This window comes from Pyxicephalus adspersus, chromosome 2 (assembly GCF_032062135.1).
Source record: "Pyxicephalus adspersus chromosome 2, UCB_Pads_2.0, whole genome shotgun sequence".
NCBI classification, from domain to species: domain Eukaryota; kingdom Metazoa; phylum Chordata; class Amphibia; order Anura; family Pyxicephalidae; genus Pyxicephalus; species Pyxicephalus adspersus.
Genome location: NC_092859.1, coordinates 91,060,210 through 91,072,212, shown reverse-complemented (window position 1 = coordinate 91,072,212; position 12,003 = coordinate 91,060,210). Strand labels below are relative to the sequence as shown.

Here is a 12,003-nt window from a genome sequence, read left to right as displayed (position 1 = left end):
ACCTGCATGGTCAGCATAATGGTGCTGGAGTGTCCTTTGGGCCATAAGACTAGTTACTTTCCTAAATACATTTCAGATCAGTTATGTAAGAGCCACTTGCAAAAGCTATAAAGATATATGGAAATAGAATGGGCTGAGAATGTATTTTGTAAAATTCCCATTGAATGATCAGTAGATTGCAAAGATTATAACACAGAGGTACACGTGTTAGAGGTATAAGAAGTTCTCATACAACAAGGGCTAGGTATTTGAACAGACAGCCACAAGTAGAAAAGGAAGTAAGTCACATACTCTCTGTATCTGGAAGTAATGGATATTTATTTTTGCTCTCAATGACCAAGCATATCAGTGAACCTGATAATTTGCCCTGTATAGGAAAAAAAAATAATTCTCATGGATTCATAGACATCACAGGATGGTTAGATGTATGTAGAGTTTAACCATGACAATACCTCCATAAGTATTCATGTTGAAAAGGGAACAATGGTAGGACAAACTGGCAAGCTGGCATTTGCTTGGCCACAGGAAAACATTTGATAACAAAAACAGCTGGGCAATTGGTGTCAAGAAAAGTCAGGGACTTCTACCTGTATTCTGTTCCATGGTAGGATATCCTTTAAGACAGCCATTCCCAACCAGGATTCCACCAAAGGTTTTTAAATGTTCTTTGAGCTGTAGTTGATTGAAAGTTGATCTTAGATTTTCTCTCAACCCTATAAATAATTTTAGTAACAGTTCTCCAAGGCATAAAACAATTTCAGGAGTTCCTTTGGGCTAAAAAGGTTGACAAAGGCTTCTTTAGGATATCAGTGCCCTATAAGGTTAACTGGTTGTTTTAACTATTGTAGCATGAATAGGAATACAACTGACATAAAATCCTCATATACTATCTTGTCATAATATATTGCTGGGTAACAGGTTGATTAGCATATAGTTTAGGAGCATTATAAAAACAGTTTAGAAAGTAGGAGGGAGTAGGAATATTTCATCTTTATGTTTTAACATTTTCATACAGTTTTTTGTGTATATTATACATCAGATAGATAAAATGTACTCAGCCAACTCCCTATTGCCTGCAGTATCAAGCCTCATAAAGCTTAAATGTCATTGGTAATATTGTTAATTTCTTCATCAACAGCCACCCTGTGCAGTGCTCAGATCCCATATCTAGAAAATTAACGGTGTGTGACAGATGGTTTGTCCCAAGTTCGTCACATCCATTGGTCTATAACAAGGTAAATGACATCAATTACCATCTGTAATTACTGTTGCTGACAATAAATTTTCTCTGGTGATTATGGGCAACAGGTCTTCAGAGCTCATCAGCCTTCTTAGCAATCAAGTGTCAAAGTCTTGAATATTGTTTGGTTTCCATTTTTATAAAAGCTTAGTAGCAATAGAAGGTTAACTTTACTTTCTTAATTGTCACTGCTCCCTGAATTCAAAATTTTTTATTACATCTTATTTTTTATACAAAAGGAGAAAGAGCTTATGAAATAGCTTACAATATATTATATATTTAAACAGTGGTTGTGTTTTTAAAAAAGACAGGCCAAAGAACAGTCTTCAAACTAACCACAAAGCAAAGATTTAAAAGAAAAACGAATTTAAAACGTAGATTTTTTTTGCAACACTTTACTTTGGTTTTTTTTCATTATCCAGTGTTTTTACGGCTATTTCTGTATGTTCTCTTTGATGTTGAAAAGTTTGCTCCCAGAATTCACGGTTGTGTGAAAATATTATTCACAGATTTTAAGTAGGAGATCACTTATCACAAAGGCTAAATTGTGGGGATTTTGGTAAGTATCTTCAGTATATATGAAAGCATATATATCTTCAAGAATCACATAGAATTGGCCTTCCTGTGTTACCTATAGAACCCTCCAGAACAATGCAGTGCACGGCTTATGATATGCGTTTATTAATTTATAGCTGTATATCTGCAGTATGAGATTTAAGTCATTGCTGCCTCTGACTGCTAGTCTTGGAGGATTTAAAGTGAAATTTGGTCAAGTCGCTACTGTGCTGCTTACTGTTTTCTTACCTAGAGAAGCAGGTAAAGTGAAGGATAAACTTTTTTCTGTGTCTGCATTCTGTTGATTTCTGCTTTTTGAACTTTCTTACTGCTACTTGATGGTTTCACCAGTTATAAGACCACCAGTCTTTGGACGGGAAAGCTCTTTTATGAAGAAGCAGAGTTCATCCTCTCTAGATCGGTAACCCGTAAGCCAGGGTGACCATAGGCAATACTGATGACTCTTACCTAATCCTTGGATTGGCTTTATTGGGCACAGTTTTTTAGATCATCTGCAAAGAGTTTGCCTTGGGACCAGTAAAATGTACTTTAACTTACTCTATCACTTACTCCTGCAAACTTCCCTTTCCCATACACACTGTCCCCCAAACCCTTTTCTCTAAGACACTTCATCTGTTGGTTGTAGACCACAGACAACATCATGCACAATGCAGGACCAGCAGTCTTTAATCTTTTTAGGATTTTTTATGCTCCTCTTGGCTATAAACAGATTTTAAAAGACAGACCATGGACATATTTTATACACTATTTTTACAGGGGAACTTTTGAGTAGAAGAAAATCACAGTGACATACTTTCTTAAAATATCTGGGACAATTTATACATTGCATTGCACAATAAATCTAAGATTCATGGCTATTTGTGTACTACCTGAACTCCACTCAAGCATTAATCCAATATCCCATCAAACCGTTCACATATCACCTAATCTCCAACCAGTCTCTGAGTACCTCACAATTTGTCTCTACAAACATCCTATCACACCGACACTTCCCATGAATATCACATCACTGTTTACGTTCCTTTTCACTTCTATGAAGAAAATTAGTATATATATGTACAGTATTTCCCCTGCAGTAGTTATAAGCCAGAAGGGGCTGACCGCCTTGAAAGCTTGCATTGATTTCGAGTCTAGTTGGCCATTAAAAGCATTCTTTAATCTCTTGTTATTCTGAGAAATACAGTTATGGAATTATTCAACTCCTAACACAGGAAAACACTTAAGCATGAATATTTGTGAAAACAAATTGTGATACATGATGCATAATGGAAAACTCAAGTGTTTTTATTTTCATTTTTAAAGGTTTACAAGTTTATAAAATTGCTTTCTATTATTTTATTTATCTCAGAACATTTTTTTTTCGAAGTTTCTTCTGTTTTTTTTCCATGTCTGGTTCCACCCTGCCCTCCTACTAATGACATTTTCAAATAATACCATTTTGTTTTCAATGCTTATTGAGACATGCTTAGCATAATAATTTTAGATTGATGTGACCAGCCTTTTTACACATACAAAGAAGACAGATCGTAGCTGGCGGGAGGGGCTGAATATTTCATACAAAAAAAGAATTAAACACACGTCAGTGAGGAGGAGTGGGAGTGCTGCAGGTTGCATACTAGGAAATGTTCCCATATGATGGGGAATCTTCATGATATAAAAATACTGAAATCCAATGAAAGAGGCAAGTAAAGAAGATTAGGCAGGATGGGGTTAGAAGATTCTCCAGCCAAAAAAACGAGGTTGGGCCGTTAGGAAGAAGATCTCTTATGTAAATTATGTGTCTTTGTTTGTATTTCAATTAATAACCATGTACTTTATCTCTTCTGCTCCCCTCCTTGATAGTAAAAGTCTTCATTTAAAATCCTTCCGGCAAGCAATGTTTTCCATGCATACAGCTTTGGCCAGCTAGGTCCCAGCTGCTTTCCTCCTACTCCTGCTTCTGTTTTGTAATTAAGCTAGTTATTATTCTTTCCCGGCCCTCCTTTGTGTAGCTAATGAGTCTTGTGGTGTGATTATACAGCCTTATTAGACTTTTGTGCCATATTGTACAGATATTGTGATTAAAACACAGATGTCTTCAAGTATAAAAATACCTGAGTGTTTAGATCTTTTGACTACTAGAATTAATGGATGTGATGCCCTTTCCTCATCCTTAATCTTGCATATGTACTCCTAATTGATATTCATCTAGTTAGGGATAAACACATTTTAGTAAAACAATTTATTAATAAAGGAAAACTGTAATTGCTGCAGCTGCCTTTACCAATACCAATTTGATGAGTAATTTGTAACATTTTAAAACATAAAATGGGGTAGATTTATTACCAATTTGTTTAACACAAGTGTTTTTTTAGGCATTACGTGTGAGTTGAGATTTGTGAAAGGCAACTAGTGATGGGAAAATATACTTTAAGGTGGTTGAAAGGTATTAGATGGATGTGGGTGAATGTACTGAGAAGTGCAGTACAAACAAAGGGGTCTATTTATAAAGAAGTGAATCTGATATTCACAAAAACATTCTCTGGCGAAGAATCTTTCAGGTCAATGTGCTTAATTGAACCTCCACCAGGGAATGTTTCAGTAAATGTCAGGCTCACTAGCTTATAAATCAACCCCAAAGTGTTAATTCTGTGTAAATGATTAAGTCCTGTAATGTGTTTGTATGTTTAGACACTAGCAATAATTATTTAAAATAGCTGATTTATGCTTCTCCATAACACTAAATAAACTTCAGACTCAAGAAACATTTTCCTTAATGTAGTTTGGGATCTGCTGAATGTTTAAACTTTTTTTCCTGGTGACACATTTCCTTGAAACACACAACAATTTTGCATACTTGACTTCCCTGCTTATTTTTTGGCAACAATACATTTAAAAGAGCGCTCAAAACCCATTTTTTCCAAACTTGCCTACCCGTCTTCTTCTGTCTTTTTAAACCATCACTACTTCCCACCACTACAAATCTCCCATCCTATTGTGTGTAAATTCCCCCACCTACTAGATTGTAAGCTCTTCAGGGCAGGGTCCTCTCCTCCTGTATCACTGTCTGTATTAGTCTGTCATTTGCAATCCCTATTTAATGTTTATTATTATTATTATTATTAATAATAATAATAACTAAACTTGTAAGAAAAGAATGTTGAATTCTGAAGTCCTATTAAATCTGGTGTAAGGTGCATTAAAAAGTTGTCACAAAAATGTCAGGTAAAGGTGAATTATTTGCTTACTTGTAATGTTCTCCTTTCCATAATGAATGTGTTTTTCACTTACAATGCATGTGAGAACCTACTAGAAAATGTGCATTTTTCTTAGAACAGCCCCTAACTCTTCTCATGTCATAGTCCTCTGTTCTTCTGGGAGCATCTAATTACACTTCTGCTGCCTTAACTACCCCAACCTCCCTAGATAACCTTTAATGTAGCCACTGGGGAAGAAGAAGAATACCGAAGAATGCCACTTGAGTGACAGCTCTGATTCCACTGGGCTGCTGACATAATTGTCAACATGGTGACACCCACCAGTGGTCCCAAAGATTTTGAAAGTTTAATAATCTTAATAGGAAGATTGTTATTGAAAAAAAAATCAAATATGGAGGGAGTCAAAAGACCTTAACACTTCACAACCGATACACAATACCATTTTATATGAATTGCATTACACACTTCAAATAAATTACAATTTTTTCAAGTACTGTATTAGGAAAATCCCAAGGATAAAAGTAAGCACATATAAACAGATCTAGTTTTAAGTTTCTCCTATTATATGTGTTACAGTCTTCAGAGGATAATCTACAAAGTATGTATCTCTCAACTAGCTCATTACCACATATAAGATTGTTTATAGAGAAATATTTTAATGGAGATCACCAATCTGAATTTACCAGCTGAAGGTTTAGATTTATATCTACTGATATTACGTAAAGTGAAAACAAAGAGAAAGTTGCTAGGTTTTCATGCAAGCTATGTTTCTAAACATTAAAATCAGTTACCTTGGGTGATGATGGAATAGTAATGTTGTGCTTTATAGCTATTTATATAGAGCATTTATATAAAGCAGTCATGTAATAGTTTTATCATATTGAGAAAAATATTTGATGTCCAATATATCAATGTGTACATTATTACTTTCATTTCTTAAAATTGCCATTTTAAGACCTTTGGCACATTTAGTCAATGCTAAACAATAAAACTGTATATGACATCAGAAGCAAACATGATGTACCCAGATGTTCTCCTAAAATTAAATAAATCCTCAAATGCCTTCCATTATTCTTTATAAGTCTAGGATAAACATCAATGTTTGGTGATCAAACTGGGCAATCTGCTCATTACATTTACCCAGCCTATAATGTGCAACAAAGCACATTTTCTACTGACATTTACATAGCTGTGAGTCCGAAACTCAAATATATTGATCATTCTTGGATTTTGTTACTTTTATGCAAAATGTTTGATAGAAATTGCATTTGCAAGTACACAATTAAGTGTATTGGCACAACTCAACTTTGTTTTGTTTGCATTAGAGTGTCTTTAAGTATGTATTGCAGTACATAGGTTAAGCATAGGTAAAATTGAATCAGTGTAGAAAGGAGCGTAAGTTAATGTTATTTTCCCACTGCAAATATTTGAATAGGATGTATAACTAGGTGGAAAACAATTCACAGTTATTTTAGCTTTATATTGTTGTTCAAATTACTTTTAGATTGCAGAATTCTCTCTTTGCGTACACCATCTATAGATAAAAGAATACATCTCATAAAAGAGAAATAGCTTTACTTTTTGCTTCCAACAGGAATGACCATGTGTTACAATTTCTGTCATATCATTATACCACAAAAGCACAAAAGGCCTTTAGTGATCAAAAGATTTGTCTACGAATGAGCTGTTAGTATAGCCTGCAGATATTTTTTAATTGCCTTTCAGTAATTAGCTGGTTGTGTACAGTATTTTATGCCAGGCTAGATAAAATATGTAACATAACTTAAGATGTTTTTCAACAGAACCGTCAAACTGTCCCCACAAACAACACAGCTACAAACTTTATTCATATGAAAAGTGTAAGAAAGACTAGGCTGTCATCTTAAAGTTTATTCTTTTGTAATTTTGACAGTTTGGCTCCATTTGGGCAAACTCTGCATAGGGTATTCCAGACCTCTACAAAGAGACCAAGGGTCCCACTTTGTAGCATTCTGGCAGGAAACAACCTTTCCTTATACTACTTAAATAAATTAAATACTACTAAATGAAAAAAACTAATACATTGCACACTTTTGTTTTGATACACCTGAAATTTAAGAAGATACTGTATATTTTAAAAGTTCAATTAGAACATGACTGTATTTAATAAAAAGCAACAGATATAAATAGTATACGTTGTTTTTATAAAAGAATCCTAATGGTAATTTGTTTCGAACACTTAGAACTTAAGAGAACCTAAGTATAAAAATTAATAAAAAACTTGTTGATTTTTGATGTGTTAGGAAGAGGTCTGTTTTCTTTGTAATTAAATAGAATAAAGTAGTTAGAGCTGAAGCCACATGCCTAGAAAAAAACTAAGTGGAGTGGATCCAAAGATGAAGGTAGAAGCAAGCTATATTTATTCAACAACAGTTAATGTTTTATAATTACAGTGTATTTAAAAACCAGGGAATGCGCTTGTATTTCAGAATTATACTAAATATGCTTTTTGCCTTGACAAAAGCCTCAAGAAGAACCAATAAATGATCATCCCTTATGGTAAGAAAATCATTAAATATAATATAAATACTGCTAGAATAGATAGAATAGTCTTTGTTTAAATCAATTTAATAATCCACAGTTGCATTTAGAGTAGAGAGAAGTGAACAGAATGAGCAAGTCAGGCTTGCATTGCATGGTGCTGTTAGTCAAACACAGTTAACGTGTCTACAGGACTGCAGAGCAGAGGAAGTTTTCATCAATGTGCTGTTACTCATTCTTTGTGCAATTGGTAATGGGATGAAAAGAGGTAACTAAGAAGCTAGAAATGATAGAGCCTTTTAATTCCTATAATCAAAGAAATAACATTATTTCAGAAGGAGGGGAAAGGTAACTGTGGCTACATAGGATTCTTACAAATATAGGAGTAAGGCAGGACATATGTGGGGCATGTGACTGATATCATGAGATTCAATTCTTCTAATTCAATCATATAATATAACACAGGGGAGCATTTAAAATATTTCCTCTGTGCCATATAATATATTGAAACTACTTAAAAAGTTACCTTCATCTATTCAGAACAAGGAAAAGCTACTTATCAATGTCAGTTTCATAAAACTCCCTAAATCAATGGCAAGGGAAATACTTCTTTAGTTTAATATGAAGTTCCCATAACAACATCTAAAAAAATAAATATTACTTTGCAAGAACTGTACACTGAAATACATTGTAATTCCATATGTCAGATTTGAATGCATAATGCCTTGAATAATTTAAAACGTATTCTGTCCTTACCTGTGCAGGAATAGTCATCAATTTTGATGTACCCAGTTTGGCAAATGCACATAAAAGATCCCGGAGTATTTACACACACAGTGTTTTCCCGACAGTAGTGACGTCCTTCAGCACACTCATCAATATCTGGATAGAGAACAGAAACAGCACAAAGGATTAGCTATAAAGCTAGCATACTGTCCAATTTTTTTTACAATAATATGTGTTAAAAAAGCAGTTGCAAGCAGTAAGTACACTAATCAAAGGTAGCTAACAATATTCCCTCACTTTATTCTGCATTCTGCATACTGAGGCAAGAATACAGAAGTGCTTTTTATGGTCACCTAGTGTATACTATGTTACATTTGTGATGTGTATCTTACTTTTTTCTGTTTTCTGCATCACCAATGACATTCACACTCCCAGCCGAAATTAAATTGGTGGCTCTAAGAAAAGTCTTGGTGCTGATTCAAGTTTACATCATGTGAAAACCAGCAATAACCCTTTGGCAAGTGTTTGTGTGAATACTCCAACATTTATCATAAGTAGATTGCTAACAAATGTATATTTATAAGCAATTTCATTTGGACTGTTACACTACAGCAGTTGGTTGATTAAAGGATATACTATGCAGTTAGGCTATATCCAAAGTTTATATATAAAACTTTTTTTTTCCTGAGCTCCAAACCTCCTATTCCATTTTTGCCTAACTCTTCTGCCATTGTGCCCAGGAGGTCAAACAGACAAGATCTCAGTGGATAATGAACTGGTGAGTAAAAGAATGAGTGTAAAGGGATGTTTATTAAAATAAATGCAACATAACATAAACTATTGTCACTATAGTAGGCCTTTTCAACTTCCAAACCCTTAATATCCAAACTACTGAGATCTCCGTCATTCTCCTACAAGAAAGAACACTACAGTTGCTGTATGTTTACATGTGTATGTGTTCCTGAAGTAGAAGACATTTGCCGTAAAATAATGTCATGAAGGTAAATTACTATGCAGCCTAGTTGTATTTAATAGGATAATGAAAATAGTGAAATAATACATATTGTGGTAATGTATACATGTCATTTGGTGCAAGTATCAATGGTATCATTAGGCAAGCAAATTAAAGGTGGTAAACACATTTCTTCCCAGAGATAAGAATGTTTATGCTTTTGTTCTTCTATGCACATGCGAAGCTTGAGATAAGAAAAGTCAAAATCTGTTTCTATCATAAAAATGCTTTCAACAGTATATAAACTAGCCATCTGGAAGAGAATGGTAGATCTATTGCTAGACTAACAACCGCTACATTATCTGACTTCTGAAGACAGCACTGCTGCTTTACTAACTGCTATAAAATGACAACCACTTGTAGAAAAAATAAAGCAAATAATTTCCCAAATCTATGTCTTAAGATTTATATTTCAATATGTCCTCTGGAGTTGGTAATGTACAAGGTTTCCTATGCCGCAGCACTAAAAGTTAAGGTGTACTTTAAAAGGGAAAAGCACCATTTAAACCCATGAGTACCATCTCTACTATCGGTCAAAGGCAGCGCCTTAATACAGATCTCCTTCCTCAGTCATAACTTTGCCCAGTTGTATTCAATAATAATATTGTAAAATAATTACTTAGTATAGTATAATTACTTAGTATAGTAACAAAATTCACCATAGAGGACTGCCACTGTAATAACAGTGAAACATGAGTAATCTGTTGAGAAGTAGTAACTAGTGTTGGTGTTCGATATTGGGTTCGAATTCAGGCAGACCCGACCCGAAAAACACGGAATTCGAGTTTGCGACTTCAGGTTGAAAAATATGTTAAATCTAAATCATTATTAAGTACAGCCCGGGGAGCGTGGGAACTTGCTGTCACAGCTGATAGGAGACACCTCCTATTAACCTCTAGTGCCCAGGGATCGCAAACAGGAGGATTCCCTTGCAGCCCTGGAGGATTGCAGCCCGGTGACCGTGGGAACTTAACCGGAGATTAACTCTCAATGGAGAAACTCCATTGAGAGTTCATCTGCAGTTCCAATGCGATCCCCGGACACTAAAGGTTAATTAACCTCTAGTGCACAGGGATCGCAAACAGGAGGATTCCCAGGGATGCAAGAACGATTGCAACCCTGAGAATCCACTGCAATCCCGGGGCACTAGAGGTTAATCATTGATAAGTACAGCCCGGTGCCCGTGGGAACTTTGCGGTCACAGCTGATTGGAGGAGGTACGCGAGTGCTTTCAATTAGCTGTGACTGCAGATGAACTGCTGTTCCATATGTGTTCTTGGATAGAGATTCTCAGTTACGCTAGGGCTGAAAAAGCAATCATTGGAGCGGAGCTGTCATAGTCCAGAAAAAAAAAACAAATCCCCCCCCCCATAGACTTTAATGGTGTTCAAATTAGGCACTCGATCACCCAAAAAAATAGAACACTCAGCTGTTCGACCAACACTAGTAAGAACTACGGTATCCAAAACTTGAGAAAAAACACAAAAAAGCTTATTCTTGCATTTGTATTAGTATCTGCACTGTCATATCTTGTAGATGAATATAGCCACACTATTTCAGGGCAAATGTATTGTTGTGATGAAAAACGCTACATCTACTGTACATATAGGTTAGAGAGAGTTACCAAGGCAGGCTGCCAAACACTCAGTCCCACTCAAGCCAATGCAATGCCACCACAATGTAAAGAAAGACAATGGAAATTAGAATTAACTGCAGGGGACTGCATACCACATTTTCTTTACCCATAGTAGCATATAAGCTCTATCTACTTTAAAACACATGGTCAGCATATCACTGTCTGATCCTAAAACATAAACCTTCCGTTACCTTACAGCAAAATCTTATTCTAAGGTTTTGCTTAAAACCTATCACTGACTTTAAAAAGGATAAAGGGAGCTGAACACACAGTTGTGTTTTACTCTTAGATCTGTTTGTGTGTGCGCTAGTCTGACAACTCTCTAGTGGTGGTGAATGAAGTGAGTGATGTAATATTCCCAAGTTCCTATTTTTCTTCTGCATTGACGCTTCATCCCTCTTTTGTAACTTATTCTAAATAAGACAGCTAAAATAATCTTATTCCCGTCAAGGCTTGTATGTGTCTGACATATTGAAGTCTCTCTTGTGGCTAGTTATTAACGTGCATATCTGCAGAACGTCTTTCCTCATTTCCCTGACATCTGAACATAACTGCACATTCATGTGTCCGCATCCAGACGTCTAATTAAAATCATAGCACATGCTTATGCTTGCCCTCCATGGATGTACACTTCTGTTCCTTACTACTCTATTAACATAAAGGTTTTTTGTCAGCTTTCTCAACCTTTTAAACAGTGAACAAGAACCCCTAAAATAACCGTTATGTCTCAGGGAACACTTGCTAATAATAACTATTTACAGCTCACTGTACATTAGGGTGAACAGTAGGTTAAGCCATAAGATTATTATATAAAAAAAATGTGGCATATGCACCAAGGTTGGTTAACATTACAAATACATTCTTAAATACATACATTCTTTTCTAAATAAAAAAATAAAGCAATGAACCAAATAAATGAACCAAAAAAATATGGTCCAATAAAAATTAATGGACCACCAAAGTAACAGAGAAGCCCCCTTAGATTGGTGGTCATTGGTCCTTTTTACTAAGAAGCCCCCCCCCCCCTTTTTTTTTTTTACATTGGCTTAAACAATATCTTGCTTGAAATATCTAAAAAAGGTTAAGTCCATGCATA

At 35.1% G+C, this 12,003-nt stretch overlaps 1 protein-coding gene across 2 annotated transcripts in view; it reads right to left on the bottom strand.

The window, feature by feature from the left end:
- The window catches only part of NELL2 (neural EGFL like 2), a 133,280-nt gene that overhangs the window by 33,848 nt on the left and 87,429 nt on the right, over window positions 1–12,003 (bottom strand). For both annotated transcript variants that reach the window (XM_072401453.1, XM_072401452.1), the window contains one exon: window positions 8,290–8,415. In XM_072401453.1, the coding sequence (XP_072257554.1) occupies window positions 8,290–8,415 (126 nt within the window). The remainder of the gene's footprint in view (window positions 1–8,289; window positions 8,416–12,003) is intronic.